Source organism: Labeo rohita, chromosome 13 (genome assembly GCF_022985175.1).
Source record: "Labeo rohita strain BAU-BD-2019 chromosome 13, IGBB_LRoh.1.0, whole genome shotgun sequence".
NCBI classification, from domain to species: domain Eukaryota; kingdom Metazoa; phylum Chordata; class Actinopteri; order Cypriniformes; family Cyprinidae; genus Labeo; species Labeo rohita.
In genome coordinates, this window is record NC_066881.1 from 21186765 (window position 1) to 21211977 (window position 25213).

The 25213-nt window shown below is 36.0% G+C and overlaps 1 protein-coding gene across 2 annotated transcripts; it reads left to right on the forward strand.

Moving 5' to 3' along the window:
• Positions 1–1164: 1164 nt before the first annotated feature.
• pald1b (phosphatase domain containing paladin 1b) lies at positions 1165–24922 on the forward strand. 2 transcript variants are annotated; one of them, XM_051126575.1, is made up of 21 exons: positions 1165–1565; positions 4711–4896; positions 5357–5459; positions 5623–5802; positions 8675–8839; positions 8964–9124; positions 9286–9361; positions 11005–11156; positions 11290–11383; positions 11585–11689; positions 11822–11917; positions 12033–12167; positions 12813–12929; positions 13031–13210; positions 15318–15515; positions 15586–15726; positions 15870–15941; positions 16154–16294; positions 18917–19072; positions 22074–22232; positions 23070–24922. In XM_051126575.1, exons 2-20 carry the CDS (start codon positions 4724–4726, stop codon positions 22221–22223), a joined length of 2595 nt encoding a protein of 864 aa, XP_050982532.1. In that variant the 5' UTR covers positions 1165–1565; positions 4711–4723; the 3' UTR covers positions 22224–22232; positions 23070–24922. The 2 variants fall into 2 exon arrangements, with proteins under 2 accessions (XP_050982532.1, XP_050982531.1); XM_051126574.1 differs by lacking the exon at positions 1165–1565 and adding an exon at positions 4084–4408.
• Positions 24923–25213: the final 291 nt, after the last annotated feature.

The following is a 25213-nucleotide window of genomic DNA, read 5'->3' on the forward strand; positions in this document are numbered from 1 at the left end:
GGATCATTTGAAGCCACATTTAAACTGCATTTTGGAAGTTCAAAATTGTGGCACCACACCAGTCCATTATATGGAGAAAAATCCTGAAATGTTTCCCTCAAAAAACAGAATTCCTTTGCGGCTGAAGAAAGAAAGGCATTAACATTTTTTTTTTTTTTTGATGAAATCAAAGAGCTTTCTGACCCTGCAAAGACAGCAATGGAAATGCCATGTTCAAGGTCTAGAAAGGTAGTAAAGACATCCTTAAAATAGTCTGTCATATCAGTTCAGTTGTAATTTTATGAAACTACAATAATACTTTTTGTGCGCAAAACAAAAATAACTTTATACAACATTCGACGCGAGTCCGGCGTTCTAATATAGAACCCGGGTGCACTGCGGTTTGTTTACAAGTGGAGGAACCCACATGCATCTTTTTACTCTCCTAAACTGGCAGTGAAAACTGACATGGAAAAGAAGATATTGTTGAATAAAATCGTTATTTTTGGTTACTTTGAACACTAAAGTATTCTTGTAGCTTCATAAAATTATGGTCGAACGATTGATGTCGAATGGACTATTTTAACGATGCCCTACTAGCTTTCTGGGCCTTGAACGTGGTAGTGCAGGTTCAGAAAGCTCTCTAATTTCATCAAAAAATATCATAATTTGTGTTCCAAACATGAACGGGTTCAGAAACGACATAAGGGTGAGTTATTAATAACAGAATTGACATTTTTGGGTGAATTATCCCATTGAATGTCATGTAAAGAGTTTGAAATACCACTAGATGGAGTAGTAGGGTAAGTGTAGCGTTACTGCTCTTAGTTTGCTCTTCTGGAAGTCAGTTCTGGCTCTGGTTTTGTAAACGCTAAACTGTGTTATACTAAAGGGGGAGTTCTCAGTGTTTTCTTCTTTTGTCTCTAGCTAGAAGCCCTTATTACAGTACATGAATGCTTTGTGAAGAGAGCCTGGTTGCTTGGAAACACAAGGCAATACAATGTGTCCACTTCACACCAGCAGTTCAAGCAGAGGCTGTTTTCAATGCAATGAAAGACATTCGACACACTGGCAGTGGTGAAAATTAAGAACTTGGCCGCCGAGCAACAACTTGAGCTTGAGACGTTGCGATTAACTATTACCATTAAGTCTTGCTAACCCAGAATATTATTGTTTAAACTTATCAGTGCTATCTTATTCATACTCAGTCCCCCACACCGCAGGCTGTTCAACATTTCAGGCATCTCTGCAGCACCGTTGCTGGGAGATGGAGCTGTTACTGACTGGTGAAAAGATGAGAATCCACCCACCGACATCCTCCTCTCCCATAACATTTATTGCCAGTGAAAGAGGCAGCTGAAGGAGGTGGCCATCTCTCCTCCTCATCTCCTCCCCCTGTGTTATCCATCTGCACTACTGTATGGTGAGCCCCGCTATGCTGGATTCTCACCTGACTGCGTGTTTATGGACCTGTGAGGGGCTTTAATTGACAGGACTCAAGATGAGTGTGACGTGGACTTGGTCGTCTTCTACGTTTAATTGTCTCTCTCAAGTCCTGACAGGTGTCTGAGAGAGCGGGTAGCCAGGTGAGGTAACTTTTACGATATTTACTTTCCCTATTACCGTCAGGGTAGAAATATTTGCTCTGTTAAGTGTACAATTATGTCTTTTTGACTTGAACTTTGCTTGACATAGCTAAGTTTGATTCTTTCAGTCAGCATCAGTACTTACTACAGTGTACTACATGTGAGCTGAGTTTAGAGCATTCTGTGATAGAGAATGGGATATTGTTTTATACAACAGTTTAATTAAAATTAAAGTAAGTTAGTTAGAGTATTGCATTTTACACACTGTATTGCCAGTTAGTTTGTTATTGTTTACTCCGAAAAGAACAATGAAAGTATTTACAAAGGAAGCCGAGAATCATGTCAACATATCTGAAAGAATCAGTGTTTTGAACGAATCAGTTGAGTGAATGATTCCAAGCACGAGTCACTGGCCAACTCCTGGCATAGGCCTATCAATGTAATATGCAGAAAGAGTCACTGAATAGTTTGCATACACCTTGCAGAATCTGCAAAATGTTAATTATTTTACCAAAATAAGAGGGATCATACAAAATGTATATTTTTTTATTTAGTACTGACCTGAGTAAGACATTTCACATAAAAGACATCTACATATAGTCCACAAGAGAAAACAACTTTATAAATTTATTTAAAAAATGACCCAGTTCACATACGCTTGATTCTTAAAACTGTGTTGTTACCTGAATGATCCACAGCTGTGTGTTTTCTTGTTCTTTTTTTTTTTTTTTTTTGTTTAGTGATAGTTCATGAGTCCCTTGTTTGTCCTGAACAGTTAAACTGTCCTCTCTTCTTCAGAAAAATCCTAATAAATTCTGGTTTTTCAACATTTTTTTGTGTATTTGAACCCTTCCAACAATGACTATGATTTTGAGATCCATCTTTTCACGCAAAAACTGAGGGACTCATATGCAGCTATTACAGAATGTTCAAATTCTCACTAATGCTTTAGAAGGAAAAATGATGCATTAAGAGCCAGAGGTGAAAACTTTTCCACAGAATGAAGATGTGTATGTTTTTCTTATTTTGCCTAAATATCATATTCTTTTAAATTAGTACTGGCCTTCAAAAGCTACAGAAGATACTTACATGTTGCCCAGAATACAAAATAAGCCCCAAAAAAAAGTTTTCACCCCCCTTAATGCATTGTTTTTCCTTCTGAAGCATCAGTGAGCATTTGAACCTTCTGTAATAGTTGCATATGAGTCGCTCAGTTGTCCTCAGTGTGAAAAAATGGATCTCAAAATCATATAGTCATTGTTGGAAAGGGTTCAAATACACTAAAATGCTGAAAAACCAAAGACTTTCTGGGACCTGACAAAGAACAGCGCCCAGTTCATCTGTTCAGGACAAACAAGGGACTCATGAACAACTATCACTAAACAAAAAAACACAGCTGTGGATCATTCTGGTAACAACACAGTATTATGAATCAAATGCATGTAAACTTTGGAACAGGGTCATTTTTATAAACTCAACTATTATTTTCTCTTGTGAACTATATGTAAACATCTTTTTTGTGAAATATCTTATTCAGGTCAGTACTAAAAAATAACATGCATTTTGTATGATCCCTCTTATATTGTTAAAATAATTAACAATTAGCAGATTCTGCAAGGTGTATGTAAACTTTTGACCTCAACTGTATCTAGAATTTTCTTTATTTGCAAATATTATGTAGTTAATTTTATTAATGGCCAATAAAGACATCAGGTTTTATTATTAACAAAGGTTCTTAGTTGTTATTTTTTTTTATTTTTTATTTTTTTAATTAGGACCTGGTTTGACTCACCATATGCATTTTGAAAACTTACAGTGTGTGTAATTGTTACACAGCCACTTATGATTGTAACTCCATTCTTTCAGTATTTTCAGATTCTAAATGTGATGTTGATTGAAAGCGTAACACACATGAACAAAACACTGCGGTTGTTTTTAAACTCTTCATTTCTCAGCCTGAATAAGGATGTGCCAATCACTGGTCTCTCCCACTCACTGCATATCTGTACACTGATCTGTGCAACATTGTACAAATGCATCCCGGGGCCTTTCCCATCCATATTTAGAGATTTTTTGTTGTTGTTGTTTTTTGTTCTGTGACCGTGATACTCGGACACAACTGGAATTTAAATCAAGCCCTTGAAAAGGGAAGCATTGCTCTTGGTGCCAGCGACTCAGTATCCCAAACTTTCAATAGACCAGCCAGTTATATAAACATAAGGCAGGAATGTCCTAATGACATTCACAGAGCTATCATATATTTCCCAGTGATATCTCTCTGGCACAAAGTTGATCTTATGAAGGAGGAGGAGGGAGAAAAAAAAAGCAGAATTTGTTTAATTAACTGCATTATCGCTACAGTGCATGGAGGAGATTGGTTTAGCTTCATGATTCTGACTTCAAACACTTGCAGATTTCAGTAGATGCAAAGGCATCAGAAATCTTTCATCTTGCACTTTCTCTCACTTTTGGCTTTCTGTAATGTCTCCGTCATGGCCTTTGCATGGGCTGTCCCTGTGAATGTCTGGAGCCGCCCACACTGTCGTCTGGTTGCCAGATGTACTGTATTTCTTCGTGGCCCCCAGAAGGGTTGGAACTGCTATCCTGTCACTGTGAGAAGAGAACCAGAGAGGCACTGAGCGAGAAAGAGAAGAAAAGAGATTAGCAAAACTTCACTGGTGGTTGGAGTTAAAACAAAAGGCTTTTTATGTAAAGATTCTGCTAGCAGCAGGAAACTGAGTTCGTGTTGACAGGATTTACACTTAAAGAAAGACCTGAACCCTTGCTGAAACTAAGATGCAAAAACCAAAGGATGTGAACACACGCGGCACAGCTGCAAGACCGTAAGCCATTCATTTATCAATCAAATAACATGACAGAGATGCTTTGCACATGTAAATTTGATAGTCTGACTTACTTTTAGGTTTGTAGAACACATTCAGAGCTTCAATAATATGTTTTATTGGGGGGTTTTATTGTGCATTGCATGTGTTGGGGTTCCAGGAAATTGAATATTTGTGGTCTTGCAGCACAAAGTGTGTCTAGCTCTTTAAAAAGTGCAAATGTTAGAAATAACCCCATGTATAATGACTAACATGTCTGCCTGTTTACTTTATATTAGTCACAGTGTAAATCCTCATTCCAGCTCTGTGCAGATTATGGGTACGAGTGCCAGTGCAACTTCCCAGGCTGCTCCGTTTGCACCTACACACCGGGCTGATCACCAAGGGAACAGCATGGCTGAGCGCAGACGCTCACTACAGTCGGCGAACATTCGCAACAGCAAGGCCAAGTCCATCATCACAAACAAGGTGGCCCCTGTTGTCATCACGTAAGTGACAAGTGCAACTTGATGCTTTTTAAAACTGGCCGTAAGGACCCTCGTATGCACAAAATGTAACGCCTGTGTGTTACTCTTTGAATGAAAACAATTGTAGATACCATTATCCACCTCACTTTGACTTAAAGGGATAATACACGCAAAAATGAAAATTCTGTCATCGTTTGCTCACCGTCACATTGCTCCAAACCATATTATAGGTTTGGAGCAGAAGATATTTTGAAGAATGTAGATAACCAAAGAATTGACCACATTTTGGTTACAAACATTCTTCAAAATATCCTCTTTTGTGCTCAACAGAAGAAAAAACACAGAAGAATAGGTTAGTAAATTATGACAGAATTTTCATTTTTGGGTGAACTGTCCCTGATGTATATACAAACGTGTATTATCAGTTCGGGGTTTTTAATCTGACATTTTGATAGATGTTATGAGTGTTGTCTCGATACAGAAATAACTGCAGGGAAGAGTTTCAGATTCATGACAAGATCCAAGCCGCGAACTACTCGAAGGGAAGGATATCTGACCTGTTGCCAGAGCACTACCTCGTGCTGGTATGTTTCACTTTTTGAGTTTTAAACTAAATACTTAAAAAAGCATAATGGTATAACGTACGATCGGAAAAAATAGTAATGAGCAGGAAATGTAGATTAACGATGGAAATTTCTTGTCATTTACGATGAAATAAGTTTTATGTCTTGCTTTTATATTGTCCAGGGGGAGTTTTTTATGGTGCAGGATGTATACAATAGAGCTGATGTCTTAAATACTACAAAAAGCCACGGGGCCCCCAACTTCCGCAAGGTCAAGGGAAACTATCCCCTTTTTGGAATGGGCCAACCTAGCCTGAGTGGTTTCAAACAGGTCATCCAGAGACTGCAGATTGACGGCTGTGAGGTCAGTGAGTGTTTGTTGTCCTTGTCGAGTAGGATGAAAGGCAGCGAGGCACTTTTTATGGATACAGTTCACTTTGGGGTTTTTATTATTTTTCCTGCAAGAACCATTAGATACAGTTGAGGTCAAAAGTTTACATACACCTTGTAGAATCTGCGAAATGGTAATTATTTTACCAAAATAGAAGCGGTCATATGAAATGCATTTTATAACATTTACACAACCATTTACACAACCATTGAGAATTTTTAACCAAAATATATTACAGACTTTTCATTAAGACCCTAAAGAATCATATCAACTTTAATACTGTATTGTTACCTGGATAATCCACAGATGTGTGTGTGTGTGTGTGTTTTGTTTTGTTTTTTTTGTTTAGTGATAGTTGTTCATGAGTCCCTTGTTTGTCCTGAACAGTTAAACTGCCCGCTGATCAGAAAAATCCTTTAGCTCCCACAAATTCTTTGGTTTTTCACCATATCTGTGTATTTGAACACTTTCCAACAATGGCTGTATGATCTTCTCACACTAAGGACAACTGAGGGACTCATATGTAACTATTACAGAAGGTTCAAAAGCTCACTCACACTTCAGTAGGAAACACAATGCATTAAGAGCTGGGGGGGGTGAAAACTTTTTGAATTTGAAGATCAGGGTAAATTTTACTTATTTTGTCTTCTGGAAAATATGTAAGTGTCTTCTGTAGCTTGTGAAGGGCAAAAATAAGAAAAATGCACACACCTTTCTTCTGTTTAAAAGTTTACACCCCTGGCTCTTAACAGTGTTGGGGGGTAACGCATTACAAGTAACGCAAGTTACGTAATATTATTACTTTTTCTAAGTAACTAGTAAAGTAACACATTACTTTTTAATTGACGAAAATATCTGAGTTGCTTTTTTCAAATAAGTAACGCCAGTTACTTTTCCCCCCATTTATTGATTAAAAGCTCTCCTGTCCCCATGTTGAGAGAAATCAGGAGTAAGATGTTAGTTCTAGAATAAATGTGAACATGCATTAATTCATCTCACTCACAAAAAACAGATTCAGTATTCCTCAAAATGAATAAAAACAGTGAAATTCAACTCAGAATATGACGCAAACCTGCAATAATTAAATATGTTAAATAATACAAATATCCTTTATGCATTTAATACAATTTTATTAACCGATGTCTTTGCTGCCGACCTTCGATGATCCAGTTCAACCGTACTAATTAGCAATAATTACTCAAGGTAATCTAACATTTGTTTTCCTTTTTTTATTGCTGAAGAGTTGATATCTTTTCTTTTGCTGTCTGCTGTACAGACGTGAACTTACTTTTCTCAAAGCCTGAGGCTTTTGATGTGAAAAGGCTTTTACATTTGCCAAAAATAGAACTTTTTATATTAAAAACAAACAAGCAAGCCCTTTAAAAAGTAACGCAAAAGTAAAGTAACGCATTACTTTCCATAAAAAGTATCTAAGTAACGTAATTAGTTACTTTTTAGGGAGTAACTCAATATTGTAATGCATTACTTTTAAAAGTAACTTTCCCCAACACTGGCTCTTAATGCATTGTTTTTCCTTCTGGAGCATCAGTGAGTGCTTGAACCACCTGTAATACTCACATATGAGTCCCTCAGTTGTCCTCAGTGTGAAAAGATGGATCACAAAATCATACAGTCATGGTTGGAAAGGGTTCAAATACACAGAAATGCTGAAAAACCAAAGAATTTGTGGGACCTAAAGGTTTTTTCTGAAGAACAGCAGGGCATTTAACTATTCAGGACAAACAAGGGACTCATGAACAACTATCACTGAAAAAAAAAAAACAGCTGTGGATCATTCAGTATTATTCAGTACCAACACAGTATTAAGAATCAAACATATGTAAACTTTTGAACTGGGTCATTTTTAAAAATTCAACTATTATTTTCTCATGTGGACTATATGCAAATATATATTACGTGAAATATCTTATTCAGGTCAGTGCTAAATAAACAATAAAATGCATTTTGTATGATCCCTCCTATTTTGGTAAAATAATTAACATTTTGCAGATTCTGCAAGGTGTATGTAAACTTTTGACCTCAACTGTATGTTAGTTGTTATGTTATTATGTAGCATAAAATTAACTTAAAACCTTAAAAATATAGCTGTGAAGAATATTTTAATTGTCTAAAGAACCTTTTGAGCAATGGAATGATTAAAGGCTATTAAAGAACCATTAAAGAAATTTTGTGTTTTAAGAGTGTAGCATGTGAAGTAACTAGTTCAAAACAAACAAATGTCTATATTATCTTGTAAAATGGTGATATCTGATTAACACAAAAATTCATCCCAAGAACCCAAAACTTTAAACCCAGTGCCAGCCAGCAAACCATATTTATATTTTACAGTCACCAGTAACATCAATCTTTGTAACTGTATTAACAAAGACAAGTTATAAATGTTAACTTAAAACCATGAAAAATGACTTCAGGTATGTGCAATGGAATGATTAAAGGTTCTTCATTTAATCATTAAAGCCATTAAAGAACTTTTATGGTTTAAGAGTGTAGCACAGGGGTGGCGAACGTTGCCCCTGCATAGTTTTGTTTCAACCCTAATCAAACACACCTGAACAAGCTAATCAAGGTCTGAAGGGTTACTAGGAAGCTACAGGCCGGTGAGTTTTTATTAGGGTTGGAGCTGAACTCTGCAGGGCTGCGGCTCTCCAGTGTTCACCACCCCTTGTGTAGCATGTGAAGTAACTAGTTCAAAACAAACAAATGTCTATATTATCTTGTAAAATGGTGATTTGGTCTTGACCACCTTGACTGCTATATTTTCTGCAGATAGGCCTTCAACTGATATAAGGTTAACTGCTGTTTATCCCACAAAATATGTGAACAGGAGGTGATTTTTATCTGTTTGAGGGAGGAACCAGTGGTGTTCTTCCACTCAGATGGAGACTTTATTCCATACACTCCCAGAGGAAGAGAGAACCTTCATGAGAACCTGCATGACCTCGACAGAGAGCTCAGCTCAGAGCAAATAGAGCTCTCCATCCGGAAAGAGGTCTGTTATAGAGCAGAACTAGTTGTATAAGGAGAATCATTTGCCATCCTTTTATGGTGAAATGTTGAGAGAGGTCATAGTGTCTGCTCAGTGTCAGGTTTTAATTCCCTCATATTTTCTCTAGTTGTGTGACTTTGCCAAGCTGAGTGAAAATATGTTCTATGTCTATAATGACATCGAGCATTTTAAAGACGAACCTAAGCAGGTTCACATTCTGTCAGAGGAGGACATTCACGTCACTGAGGAAGTCTACAAAAGACCACTTTTCAGTCAGCCACTGCACAGGTAATTGCTCATTTTATGACAGAATAAAATCTGTACTGTTCAGACGTTTTGTGTTATTGAAAGAAATTTCTTATGCTCATCAAGGCTGCATAAAATAAATCTTACTTTTTAGATTCTTATAGTTCTTTTTGTTGTTTAATGATACATTTTGATGAATTTAGATATTACAGATTGCCGCTCCCTATGGAAGGGGCACCACTGGAGGAGACATTTGATGCCTTTGTTAGTATACTCAGGGTAAGATCTCTATGAATATTATATATCTTTTTTTCTCCCTCTGCTTTCTAAGTTTAAAATAACTCCATGTGAGCTCTGGTTTATTTATATCTGATGATTTGTGTCACGGAACACAATAATTTAAACCAAGCGCCAGCCAGCAAACCATATTTATATTTTACAGTCACCAGTAACATCAATCTTTGAAACTGTATTAACAAAGACAAAAGTTATAAATGTTAACTTAAAACCATGAAAAATGACTTCAGGTATCTGCTCATGATCAGGAAATGTCAAGATTTTTTTATTCCATTTTTTTATTATCTTTATTATCTCCAGTTTATTATTATCTTTTCCATCTTGATTTCATTTTCCCTTTATCAGAGTTTGACAGCCAAAAATGAATGTGTGTTCTTGTTTGAGGTTACATAAATATATGGGTCATTCTACAGAATTAGTTCAAAGTCAGGAACAAATATCTTTTTCCACATATTTTGTATCTATGCAAATTGTATAATATCCAAGGAACACATTTCTAGTAATTGTGCAGTTAATTCTCATATAGTATTTTCAGAAAGTTTGTCACTACCAAAAACACAGTAATATATAATTTAATAAGAAGAGTTATATTGACAGATTAAGATTTGCTTACATCTGCATTTTAAGTGTATTTTTTTGATACTTTATTAACATTTGTATTAGAGGTAAATCAATAACAATTACATTTTTAACAATATTTCAAGTGTAATTTATGAGATTTGTTGTATTTTGAATCAAATTTTTCTTTGTAAAAGGCAAAAGGTTGATCATACTGATTTCAAACTTAAGAATTCATTAGTTTGAATATATGTTGAATTTTAACCCACATACTAAAACCTACTAAAATATACTAAAATATGAAGAATTTGCATGATGGTACAAAAATTTAGTTTATTTCCCCCAAATAAAGGATTGTGCTCCCTTTTGTCACTACCGAAACAATGGTGACATGTTTCGGTCGTGACAATTTTGTGGGATAACACCCACAAAAACAAAGATGTCACTACTGAAACCAGTTGTTTCGGTACTGACAATATTAGATACTTTTTAACCTAGCTCAAAGATGCTAATCAGCACATGGTTAGCACAGTTGTACAAATTTTAAAACTAAATGTTGTGGAATAACTCCCAAAAACGTGTTTAATTATAGAAAACATAAAAAAAAAAACATGCACTCGGTAGTACCATGAAAAACGCAGGACACATTTTTTAACATAGTAAAAAAAGTTTAATAGTTTACAAAGAAAATATAAAATAAATATTTTTTTGAACTTCCCTTTTTTTTAAAAAAAAAACAAAAATATATTTTTTGAAACAACAATGGCATAAAATGCAAAAAATATTTCAATATTATATACAAGCTTAACATACCCAACTGAAAGTACCCACTGAATGATGATTTTATATAGATTTAGCTTACTGATATTTTAAATATCATTCTGGGTTTTAGTAGAGTATAAAAGGATCTTAGTAAACATCTAAGATTTAAATACTTAACTGTTTTTAAATGTGTTTTTTTTTTTTTTTTTTTTTTTTGGTTGTGGGACAGCCATTTTTTTGTTCATTTGGTTTCCTTTAGTTTGGACAATGTGCTTTTACAAATTCCCCCACCTTTGTGTCCACAGGAGACCCCAAACCTCTCTTTGATGCGGGACAGTTCCAGACCCCTGCCTGCAATGCTCTTCAGCTGCCAGGTGGGGGTGGGACGCACCAATCTTGGCCTAATTCTGGGAGCTTTAGTTTTCCATCACCTGCAGGGGGCATCAAAGAGCCCCAGGTATCTATAGTACACTGTCAGTACAATTTCAATTACTGTTTACCTTCTAAAAGAAAAGCACTAGTAATTAATAGTGCTGTTGTGTTTTAAGGCCTTTTCTCTGTTTAAGTTCTACTTTTTATCTCTTTCACAGGCAAGAAATACAAAAGAGTGAACACCAATTGAATTTCCAGGTGATTCAGTTGCTAATCAGTCGCCTACCTAAAGGTCAACAAGTCCTTGATGAGGTTAGTATATTAATGATGTTTGTAAAACTCTTGGTTCACGAAGTCCAATAGTCCAATTGCTTTCAAGCGTTTATTCATATGCAGAGGTAGTAGAGGTAGTAGAGCCTTTTATGTTTTAGAAAGCATATACCACATTAGGATTTAATGAATAAATGGTTTTACATAACTCATTTTAAGTGTATTTTTATGTATATACCATAGGTTGATGATGCTGTTGCCATGTGCTCTGAGATGCATAACATAAAAGATGCTGTGTATGAAAACAAACTAAAGCTGGAAGGTATTGCTGAAGATTACCAGATTCAAGTAAGTCTCGATTGAAACGTTCTTATGTCCCATGTTGTCAAATTACTATGAAATGGTTGTTTTAATGTAAAAATTAGCTTTTTGTTAAATGAAGGTCACATATTTGTGTCATTCACAAATTTTTGTTTGCAGGGAAGCAGCACAAAAGGCTATTTCCTGCAAAGAACACTCCAAAGTCTTGAACGCTATGTGTACCTACTAGTATTCAATGCGTATCTTCACGATCAGGTATTGCTAAACAAAATGCTACCATATTATTATATTTCAAAGCAGTTTTTCTGCCAATATGTGCCATTGTTATGAACATTTTTCCATTATCTGCTGTCTCTCTCTATCTCTGTAGTATCCACAGGCATTTCCTCAGAGCTTCAGTCAGTGGCTGTGTATGAATGCTTGGATCTACAGACTGCTGGCCAGCATAGATAGCTCTGAACTCTCAGCACCAGCCAGCCTAATAACAGATGGGATTCGAGTTCTGGTAAGGGCGATTAATTTTTGATTCCCAGAACATTATTTTATAATTCTATAAAAAAAAATACACCAGTCAAAAGTTTTTGGACAGTAAGATTTTTTAATGTTTTTTAAAGAAGTCTCTTCTGCTCACCAAGCCTGCATTTTTTTAAAGGAGAAGTCCACTTCCAAAACAAAGATTTCTTCAGTGGTAAAGAAATTATGTTTTTTGAGGAAAACATTTCAGAATTTTTCTCCATATAATGGACTGATATGGTGCCCCGAGTTTGAACTTCCAAAAGGCAGTTTAAATGTGGCTTCAAACGATCCCAAATGTGGTTGTAAACGATCCCAGCCAAGAAAGAATGGTCTTATCTAGCAAAACAATCAGTTATTTTCATTAAAAAATACAATTTAAATACTTTTTAAATAGTTAGGGTATGTTTTTGCTTTATCCTTAAATAGTCCTTTTCTTGCTTGAGTATATCTGATATGCCAGTCTTTCTAAAAACAAATATTAACAGCACAGACTGAATCTCATTAACATGAGATTTTCTGTCATGGCTCTTATCAGAACAGAACTGTGACCTCCTCCTTCTCATGCAGCTCAACAGACTCTCCCTAAAACATAGACATGCGCATTATGCACATAATATCTTAAATTTTTTGAAAGGTGTCCAGTGAGTTTTTAGCGACGGATCTGCTCAGCACAGCCAAGGAAATGAAAGTGGCCAATTTCAGACGTGTTTCCAAAATGGCCCTATATGGGATGGCCCAGCCAAACTCTGAGGTAAATCCTTCCTAAAGCTAATTTCAGCAGCCCAGGCTCTTAAATTGTGGCTGTGTAAAGTCTAATAATAAATAATCAAAGCTTGTTTGTGCCCATTTCAGGCTCTGGCTGTCGTCATGTCCTACCTGACAGACCAGAGGCGAGGGCACTCTACGATTCTCTGGCTGAATCTGCAGGAGGAGCTTGTGCTGGAGGCAAATGGACAAATGTTTACCCCCCGAGAGCCAGGCTGTCTGGAACAGCCTATTCCAGTCTGTGTTCAACATCCACAGCAGCTCCAGGTGCAATTCTGTTCGGGGCAGATTTGTAGCAATATGTATTAAATAAAACTGGAGGGTAGTCTTTCAGTGGCTTTATATGGCTGGGTTGGACAAAGGTACAGCATACATACTGAGTGCAATGCAGAGGTGTAAAGAGTACCTGAAAATCACACTTGAATAAACGTACAGATACCTTACAGTGAAAATGACTCCACTAGAAGTTATTAGTCACCACTTCCAAAACATCCTGAGTAAAAGTCTTAGAGTATCTGATTTTAACAGTACTTAAGTATTTTACTTAGACTAAACATAGGCTCAGAGATGCACTATTCATAGAGACATGCCAGTAAAAAATGTAACGTTGTGGAGAAGCTGGGGAAAAAGGCAGAGGCAAGGATCTATGCGCAAGTATTTTAAAAAAGTAGAACAAATAATAAACAAAATATAATGTGTAATTGCAACACTCATTACAAACATAGTGGCGTGCAGATACTAATTAAGATATAGCTGCAAGCAGTGATTACCGGGGTTCAAGCGCTTAAGGCATTTAAGCATATAAGGGAAAATACATTACATATTATTTAGCAAGGCTGCACCCACCTAAATCAGTGATTAAAAAAGCATTTTTTGCAACTCCAGGTAATTTACCATAGAAATATGTTTTTTATTGTTTATGACTATTATAGGGCCAGCTGTGGTCTGATCCCCTTAAAACTTTGCATGCTTGTTTAGAATCATCTGTCATATGTGCTCACTAGGATTCATAAAGTGCTGAGTTTTCCTTTAGGCTTTATAGGATTTGGGGTAAATTTGGACAGGCCCCAGAGTCCAGAGAATTGTAATGCAGTGTTTTTTTCCAGATTGAATGAAAAGGACTTGCAAAAGTAGGTTTTTGACATCTTCTCAATCATTTAACAAACAATTTGATTGACAGCAGTGGTTCTAGAGGCAAAGTTGTTTGGAATGAGGAGTTCTAACGTATGATACGATATCGTGCATATGTGCGAAAAACACTGCAATGCACAATCGTTTTCGCCCTTAAAAAATGCGATGTGCCACCCCCCCCCCCATTTAATAGTAGTATTTAGTATTGGGAAAAAGTGTGTGCTCGTTATAAGACGAGCCTGTTTTTATGAATGATTCAGCAGTAAAGACTTTTATATTGAAAGAAACTAAAACAGGTTTTTAAACAAGCAAGTTATTTTTACTCTCAACAACACCTTGTAAGACGTAGCCAACAAATGCACTGAGCAGCACTATCATCGGAAATCACCCTAAACAGATGAAAGGATAGTACGACAAAGATATTGCTTTCTTCAGTGGACATTTAAACAACTGTCAGTGATTTACGGCTCTGTGTATTAATTGCTGCTTCAGCTGAACGCACGTGATGGAGCTTTACTACTAATCAAAGTACCGGCTTTACTGACTAAGCGCGCCTCATAAACGCATTCGATTAATCGTGCAGCCTTAATTTAAACTAATGTTTTATGCTGAATATAAGATTGAGCTGAAGAATGAATGCTGTATCAGATGCAGATCACACTCATAATACAGTGAGTTTTTAATACAGTAATAAAATAGGTTTTCAATGAAGCAAGTCAACGTCCCTTCATTACTAGTTCTAAAGTGACGTTTTCGCATTAGTAACAGAGGATTGGGCTCAGCCTTTTAAAGTGTCAATTTCAAAATTGAATCAGTGGTGGAAGGAAGTAGTTCACACAAAAGTGGGTTTTTAAAGACACTCCGTTATTGTTTTAGTTGTTTACGTATTTACCCACTTGTGCCGTCAAACCGTTGTATAAACGCAATATCACACTTGTAGCCGCGTGATATGGCTATATATCGGCACGCTGTGATTACCTACGGCCAAATCACAGCGTGCCGATATACAGCCATATTGCACTGCTACTCGTGTGATATTGCTAATTTATTGCATGAGTAGCTAAATATTTGATCCATGTCAAGTTTTGTTACATTTTTTTTCAATTTTACATGCACATGTAGCTTTTAATTTCATCATAAATTAAGATGAAAGTGAGATGAAAATGTTTAATTTTTCACCCACAAGAATTGCTGCTGTGATCTAAGAAACTAAGGAGCTTTAGCAATATGGCCATCTCCACAGGAAATGGAGCTGGCACTGAAGCAGGAGATCCTGAGGTGTGAGAAGTGGCTGGAGGTGATTACAGAGCAGGATAAACAGATGAGGAAGTTTAAGAGTTGTCACACCATAGAGGAGCTCTTTGTCCATCAGAAGAGCATTCATCCAGGACTCAGCTACCAGCGGATTCCCCTGTCTGACTGCTGCGCACCTAAAGAAGAGGTGAGTCAGTACACTATAAGAACGGTACAGTATTTGACACTTTAGCTGAAATGTTGTTGCTCTCCCTCAGGTTTTTGACCGGTTGTTGGAGGCCATGAAGAGCAGTCTGGCTGAAGACCCCAACTGTGCTTTCATCTTCAACTGTCACAATGGGAAAGACCGAAGTACTGCAGCCATGGTCATCGCCACTCTCACCCTGTGGCACATTAATGTAGGTCATTTTCAGCTAACAGCTATTTTAGTAGCGGGAGGAAGTGAGAATTAAGGTATTCGCCCCCAGGACATTGTTTAGAAGTGGAAAATGTTTAAAATGAGCTCAAATCAGTTTCATAAACCTGACCCTGTTTTCTTCAGGGCTTTCCTGAGTGTGAAGAAGAAGAGATCGTAAGTGTTCCAGATGCCAAGTACACCAAAGGAGAGTTTGAGGTACCATGAGGTCATGTTTCTTTGAACAGCTGCCAGTGTCAACCTTAAAAGAGAAATGTTGTTAATTTTGAGCATATACATTCTGATTAATAAACTTACCTATGCAAAATAAATTAATGTATTTAATAGAAAATAGTTTCTGTTATAGATGTACATTTAAAAACATTTGATTTGATGAATTTTGACTCATGTGTGCATGTATGTGTGTTCAGATGGTGATGCAGGTGGTAAGGGTGTTACCTGATGGTCATCGTGTGAAGAGAGAAGTGGACGTTGCTCTGGATGTTGTTAGTGAGACGATGACTCCCATGCATTACCATTTACGGGAAATCATCATATCCACTTACAGACAGGTGAAATGTTTATATATATATATATATATGTATGTATGTATATATATGTATATATATATAGTACCTTTTATGTTTTTGTGTTATGGATGCATAAAGTTCAGCAGAAAAAGTTGAGTGTAAAAAAGAAAGTTAATAGGACAGTTAGTCAGTGCTTTTAGGAGCCAAGTTGAATAATAGATTGCTTCCAAATCAATTGTTTTTGTTCCCAACATAGCCTTGAAAAGTCTATAGAGATGCAGTTTTCTAATTTGTGCTGATCCACTTTTATTCTAAAGTGAAGACCTTGAAAAACAACAGTCCAAATGAGCAAAGAGCTTTCAGAAAGAATGCTTTGAAAAGCCCTGAAAATATTTGTTAGGGTCCAAGACTTGATAGTTTTATCTTTTAAAATATGTTCTAAGGTATTCATTTGGATCCCAAATATAGATGATGACAGTTATGTAACGATATGTGCGATATACAGTTCTACATCCAAGATGTATGAATTTTCACCAGTTAATCAATGTTTGTGTAATAAATAATTAACACCAAACTTCTTTAAAACTAATCAGCATGGACCGGTGAATATTTCTCATGCTACACTGCACATGTGAGAACACACATGATTTGTACTATTACTCTAATAAAACTTTATTTCAGCATGTGCCATTTTGAGAACCTGTGAAATGAAATTCACGTACAGTTCCTTGCAAAAGTATTCATCCACCTTAATTACTTTTTCCCATATCAATTTGCACTCCCTACATCCTAATGACAAAGCAAAAAACTGATTTGTGACAATTTTGCGAATTAAAAAAACAAAAAAAAAACACTGAAATAAGTACATTGCATAAGTATTCATACCCTTAACTCAGTACTTAGTTGAAGCACCTTTACAGTCTCAAGTCTCAAGGTATGATGTGACAAGCTTTGCACATCTCCATTTGGCAATTATCTGCCATTCTTCTCCTCACCTCTTCACCTCTCAAGCTCTGTCAGGTTGGATGGGGGCAGATGCACATTTTCAGGTTTGTCCAGAAATATTTGATTGCATTCAAGTCAAACCTCTGGCTGGACCACTCAAGGACATTCACAGAGTTGTCTATAAGCCACACTTGCTGTGTGCTTAGGGTCATTTTCCTGTCGGAAAGTGAACCATCTGCTCAGTCTGAGGTTCTGAATTCTCTGGACTGGGTTTTCATTAAGGCTATCTCAATATTTTGGTGCACTGAGCTTTCGTTCTACTTTGATGAGTCCCTCAGTCCCTGCCACTGAAAAACAGCCCCACAGGATGAGGCTGCTACCAGCACACTTTACTGTTTGAATGCTACTGTGTAGGTGATGAGCAGTGCGTGGATTCCTCCATACATGATGCTTGGAATTGAGGTTCATCAGACCAGAGAATCTTGTTTCTCACAATCTGAGAGTTATTTAGGTGCTTTTTTGCAAATTCCAAGTTGGTTTTCATGTGTCTTCACTGAGGAGAGGATTGAGTTTTGCCACACCGCCATGAAGATGATTGGTTGAGTTTTCCAGTGATGTTTGTCCTTCTGTGTGTTCTTGGAGCACAACTAGAGTGACCGTCAGCTTCTTGGTCACCACTCTAACCAAGGCCCTTCTCCATCAATTGCTCAGTTTGGCCAGGAGGCCAGCTCTAAGAAGAGTCCTAGTTGTTCCAAACTACTTCCATTATAGATAATGCAGGCTACATGCTTCTGTGAACTTTCAATGCAACTAAATTTTTTCTGAACTTTTCTCCAGATCTGTGCCTTGATGCAATCCTGTCACTGAGCTATACAGGCAGTTATTTTGACCTCAGGGCCTGGTTTTTGCTCTTATATGCATTTTCAGCTGTTAGACCTTTTCTGAGAGGTGTGTGTCTTTCCAAATCATACTCGTTCAAATGAATTTGCCACAGTTTAACTCCACTCGAAGTGTAGTAAAATCTACAAGTAATATGAGTGCTCCTGAGTTAAATTTCAAGTGTCCCAGAAAAGGGTATGAACACTTTTTTGTATTTCTTATAAATTTGCAAATTTGTTACAAACACTTTTTTTATTCCTTATGAATTAGCAAATTTGTTTTGTGCTTTGTCATTACAGTGTATGGAGTGTAGGTTGATGTGGAAAAAACTTATTTAAAATAGTTTAACATAAGGCTGCAACAAAATAAAATGTGAAAAAAATGAATATGAAGGGGTATGAAAGGGGTATGAATACTTTCGCAAGGCAGTGTACATTTATAATTAATCATCCATTCCTCTTTACCATCTGTGAATAGTATTTGACTTTAAACATATTCCAGCTGGTCTCAGACACTTGCGATATCAGGTCAAAATATTTAAAGGACTCGATTTAAATCAACAAGTCATACTATGCCTTGATGATTATATGCAGGTGATGCAAACACCCGGTTCTGTTCTCCCCTCTTCTGCTGTCCTTTCCTGTCATCTTCCCTGTCTTTGTTGATAAAACATAAAAATAGTTAAAAAATAAAAAATTCTGCAGACATTGAAGATAACTGAAATGATAGTCTTAAAAAATGAATGAACAGCTGATAATGTCACGCCATCAACATTTTGTCACAGACAAGAAGGAAACTAGATGAATAACAATGAGTTCACTGGCATTTCTTCCTCCTCAGATTAAGATGGCTAAATCGGAGGCTGACGCTCATTGGTTGCGGTTAAGGAGCCTTCAGTACCTCGAGCGCTACATTTATCTTATCCTCTTCAACTGCTACCTCCATCTGGAGAAGAAAGACTCCTGGAGGCGATCCTTCAGCCAGTGGATGTACCAGGTGAAGCTGACTCACTTGCTTACTTTAGGGGAAAAAAACATGTCACAAGTTTATTATTACGTAATAGTGTTTTTTAATTGACTAACTGTGGAATAACAAAAAGTAGCATGGGTATATTTGTAGCAATAGCCAACAATATTACAACAATATTAAAATTATCGATTTTTCTTTTATGCAAAAAATCATTAGGGTATTAAGTAAAGATCATGTTCCATGAAGTTATTTTTTTTTATAAATATATCAAAGCTTAATTTTTGATTAGTAATATGCATTGCTAAGAACTTTAAAGGCGATTTTCTCAATATTTTGATATTCCAGATTTTTAAATAGTTGTATCTTGACCAAATATTGTCCTATTCTAGCAGTCCATATATCAATCGAAAAAAAGATTATTAATTCAGCTTTCAGGTGATATATTCTCAATTTCAAAGTCTAGGGTCAAAATAAAAGTGAATTTCAAAATAAAGTGTATTTTTAACATTTTTACATTTTACCATCAGAGAATTCAGAGTTCGGTTACAACAGACATTATGACTTATATCTAATCTTTTCAGTATTTTAAATACTTCTTACTCATTTTATCTCATAACTTTTCTTTGTTTTCAGTTTTACGAAAAAAACTAAATGACAGATTTACTAAACAAGGCAAATTAGCATTAGAGCCCAATTCCATAAAGGTGCAGATGCGAGGGGAAAATTCTGTGGGTGATTTACTAACAGTGCGCTAATTAAAGACCACAGACACAGCCAGATAGTTTCCATAATGACCAGCGCAATCTACCAAGAGCAGCGCAAATTACCACCTGCTTTAAGATGCTGAAAATGCTTTTTAGTGTTAAATAACCAGAAATTTGACAAGTGCAGATGTTAATAAATCACGTTGCGTCATCATTCATTTTAATACTCTCCTCCCATAAATTTAGCGTCTGAAGGGGAAACTCAATCAAATGCATATTCAAATAACTGTGTCCACACCTTTTCAGTGATAATTCTTCACTGCGTGTCTTTAGTAAATCCTGACAGTACTATTTTAACGCCAAAAAACAGTTTGCGCTGGCATAAGCAGTATGCCAGTAAATCTGGCCCTAAAACCTTATTTCCGGGTTTAAATAAAAAAGTGGTCTCCTACTTACAGAGTGTGAGTTTATGTTAACACAAAAATGGCAAAAACAAGTGTCTTAATCATTTTATCAGCTTTTTCACTACAGATGACCCTGTTTCTGTTTAAGACATCAAGATAAAGTGTGCTGTTTTAAAGATATCCTCTTAAAAAGCAGTTACATAATAACTGCTTTCAGTCTGAAGAAGGATACAGGTATAACCTGCCATTCATACTCAACACACAAGCCTATCTACAGTGTAAATGTCTCTGTACCCTTGAGAAGCTGATGGGAGGACACCCATGGTGCAGCAGGCCAGTGCCTTGTGGCAAGATGAATGGCTAAACACACCTCAGGCTCAGTGTGCTGCAGCTAAACTTAGTTCTGAGTTCCATGAAACATTCATGGGAAATGTCAGTCTGTCAATATGAAGTTGTAAATGTATTCTGTCTCATTCAGAGGTTTCCTGAGCCAAACCTTAGTTTATAGCCACAGCTTTTATGTCCAGATTGACAGGGTACAAGAGAATTGGAAGACTGCAAGTCACTTATTGTTATCTTATTTTAGTATTGAAAACTATGGCTAATCTCACGATTTTCCAACTTTAAAAAGCAGAATGAGAAATTAAATAGAAATAATATCAAATATGCAAATATAATTGCATTAGGCATAAATGGTAAGATTTTAATTGTTTTTAAAAGTGCTCACCTCATTTTTTTTATTAAAAATACAATAAAAAGAATACTGTAAAATATTATTACAATTTGAAATAACTCTTCTATTTGAATTTATTTTAAAATGTAGTTTATTCCTATAATGGCACAATGAACTTTCAGTGGCACAATGAGTATTTCAGTGTTACATGATCAGAAATCATTCTAATATGCTGATTTGGTGCTCAAGAAACATTTGTTATAATCAATACTGAAAACATTTAAGCTGCTCAATATTTTTGTGTAAGCCATGTTACTTTTTGAACGCATTCTTAGAATAGAAAATACAAAAGAACATAGTCTATTTGAAATATAAATCTATAAATATCTTTTTTTGCCAGTGCTGAATAAACGTATTGATTTCTTTCTTTCAAAAAAAAAAAAATGTTTGAATGGTGGTGTATTTATTTGTTTAGATTCTACTTTGAAGAACCCTGTTCTAACATATATAGTTGAGCTTGAATTGTTATCACTTCATTTGACCACTAAACACTCTGTCCTCAGATTTACAAAGGAAAAATACAAGTTGTTCTTAAGGTAGATTGAGCTAGTACTTTGTAGGTTTTTATGAAAGCTGAGCTTTGTGGATTTTTTTGCGAGTACAACGCACCAGTTTAATATTCTGTCAAGGTCACGAAAAAGCATTTTACAGTCATCCTGCCATTTTTTAAAGAGGTAGTTCACCCAAAAATGAAAATTCTGTCATTCGACTCACCCTGTTATTAATTATACATGTTATTCCAAACCTGTAAGATTGTTCATTTTCGAAGCACAAATTAGATATTTTTGATGAAATCAGAGAGTTTTCTGACCCTGCATAAACAGCAATGCAACTACCACGTTCAAGGCCCAGAAAGGTGGTAAGGACATCATTAAAATGGTCCATCTGTAATTAAACCTTAATTTTACGAAGCTACGAGAATACTTTTTGCACGCAAAGAAACCAAAAATAACGACTTATTCAACCGTTTCTTCTCTTCATTTAATGAAGATCTTCATTAATGACTAAATTTTCATTCTTGGCTAAACTATCCCTTTAAGGGACAAGTGAGCAGCTGTGCCACTTTTGAGCCCCACTTTACATACATATATTCAGAAAATGCAAATATTGGAATATGGAATATCAATTATGACCCTTTTTATTGTTCAAGTATCTGAAATGCATTCATGAGTTGTACTGGTTTGCAGGTGGCAGCTAAAGCTGGTGTATATGCCATCCTCAACCATCTGGGCTTTTCGGAGTTTGAAAACCCTGACGACTCTCCATTGGCCAGGCTCCGTTTCCGCTGGCTCCCACACAGCGTCCAGTCTATTCCCATGCGAGGGCAACCTATTTAGAAAGGCACAGTATGTCGAACTGACCAAATACTGACTCGCATTTCATAAAAATGTGTTTTATTACAATTTCTGTCAGACTCATTAAGTGATTTAATGCATCCTGTTTTCTTATTTACGTTTTCCACTCTATCTTTGGCTTGGCAGTGTTACGTTTTGTCCTTTTAAAATATCAGACAACAAACACAGAAGACTGTTGACCTAATAAACCACACATAAATGCTAATAAAAGTTTTAATGCCAACCTTTAAAAGGTACATTTGTGCACTGTTATAAAAATGTCACCTCATTTGTATATAAAACGTCTAATTAATTGAATAATGTGTCAGTGTTGCCGATGATCATTTGCATTCATGTGCATGTAAATGGTTGTAATTAAATTACTCTTTTTATACATATTTATAGAACAGTTTGCTTTATTAAGTCATTACATAAACTGTGTTATTTGTCCATTAGAGCCATTATGTAATAATTTCTTGCAGTTAAATAAAGTAATACAGAAAAAATAGCACAGCTCAAATGTTTTGAATAGGCTAAAGTTTTAGACTGAACAAAGAGAGGTCATTGACATAATTTCTATCCTTCTAGCTCTTCAGACTTGAAATATATCTAAAACCTTCTGACAGGTTCAGGTTTCTGACGAAATTTCTGACAGGTTCTGTTTTGCTAACTGTACATTATCTGGATGAGATTGACCAATCAGAATCAAGTATCCAAAAAATACATAATTGTAGTTCATTAAAGAAATACCCAATTAGAATGCAATCTAGGTGTTAGGTGTAGGGAGAAACAATTCATGCAGTCTTAAAGGCACAGAATGTGTATTTTTTTCTTTCCCCGTGTTTTCAGGCTCACGTCTTCGATCTGTCTGTGTGTGGAGGACTGTGGACAAGGTAAAATGAACCCTGCATGGCACTCAAGAACAGTGAAGAGCCATGTGCTTTGGAGAAACTGTATCTCATACATACTGTAACCTGCCATCTGTAGCGTCCTCCCAGCATTCTCTTATTATCCGTAGCTCTGCCTCATATCATGATCATAAACAGCCCTGTAGCTTGTGTCAGGAGACCAGCGCTTCACTGGGGAGACTGAAAACTTTGTCGGTTTCTTTTTTGGATTCTAATATCTTCTCCAGACTCAACTTCTTCCAATCCTCAGTTTTTAGAGTGTCTTTTTATTCTGGCAGTTACATTAAGTTATTTTTTGAGATTTTTTTTTTTTTGCTGATTTTCCATAAATTTGAGGGCACAAACACTTTCTCGCCATCTCAGCTAAATCTTACATCAGGCTTGTGTGCTTTTTGTGTGCTTTCGGACGTGAGGCTGTGACAGCTGTTGTTTCCAGATATATCCTGCGTATATGATAAAATACGTTCAGCATCACTGTTCCAAATCTATAAGCACCTTGACACTCATAAGGCATAGTATGATTGTGTTTGTATATCATTACACAAATGGGAAAAAAAAAATATTGACAATTCTTGTCACAATAGTCATCAAACTAACAACTCTCACAACTAATGTTGTTGTCATCAGAACACATTTGGAGAAATTTAGCATTGTATCACTTGCTTACGAGTGGATTCTCTGTAGTGAATGGGTGCCGTCAGAATGAGAGTCCAAACAGCTAATAAAAACATCACGATAATCCACACACCTGTAATCCAGTAAATCAATTAACACATTGTGAAGTGAAAATCTGCGTGTTTTTAAGAAACAAATCCATCATTAAGTGGATCCATCATCAAAATCCACCAACATGTTTGTTTAGAAATGTTTTGGACAATTTTCATTTGTAAACATTGCTTAATCTGTGCATATTTCTCTCCAGATTCAGACAAGAAGTCTCTTTCACTGGAAGTAATATTATATGACTAGAGAAAGCAATGGTTGAAGTTAAAAATATCTTGATGTTTATTACAAACATGCAGCTTTTTGCTTCACAAAACTTCAACTAATAGACTAAATTTGTGTCAATTACTTTTGGATTATTGTGATTTTTTTTTTATCAGTTTGAACTCTCATTCTGACGGTACCCATTCACTGCAGAGGATCCCTTGGTGAGCAAGTGGTGTCATGGTAAATTTATCCCATTTTTCATCTACAGTACATATTGGATGGCCTAATACTTGAGAGTAAGTTTTCATTTTTTGAAAATGGAATTACTCTGTGACAGTAGTAGTGCTCAGCTCTGAATTCAGAGTTAATTTCATTGCATGAAGGAACAACTGGAGCTAAGGTTGTTTTTGGGTTTAACAGACTGTATAATGAGGACAGGACTGTCAGGAGCATTGATCAGAATGATGCTGAAGAATTTATTTTCCAGCACTGCCATACAGGCAAGGGAATAGAGAGGTAATGACTTAATCTTATGCATAATTAATAAAAATGTTTTGAAATAATACAGCATCTTTCATTTAAAAAAAGCTCAATCAGTGCAAATAGTCAGATAAATTTTTACTTAACATTTAGGTAAATCCATTTATTTATTTAGTTGCATCACTGCAGGTACAGCTGAGGTCAAAAGTTTGCATCCCCCTTTCACAGTCATTAAAAATGTTAATTATTTTACCAAAATAAGAGGGATCATACAAAATGCATGTTATTGTTTATTTAATACTATTTAATTACCTGAATGATCCACAGCTGTGTTTTTTTGTTTAGTGATAGTTTTTCATGAGTCCCTTTGTTTGTCCTAAACAGTTAAACTGCCTGCTGTTCTTCAGAAAAATCCTTCAAGTCCCACACATTTTTTGTTTTTCCAGCATTTTTGTGTATTTGAACCCTTTCCAACAATGACTGTATGATTTTGAGATCCATATTTTCACACTGAGGACAAATTAGGGATAAATATCACAGAAGGTTCAAACGCTCACTGATCCTTTAGAAGGAAACACGATGCATTAAGAGCTGGGGGTGAAAACTTTTTGAATTTGAAGACCAGGGTAAATTTAACTTATATGTCTTCTGGGCAAAATGTAACTAATCTTCTGT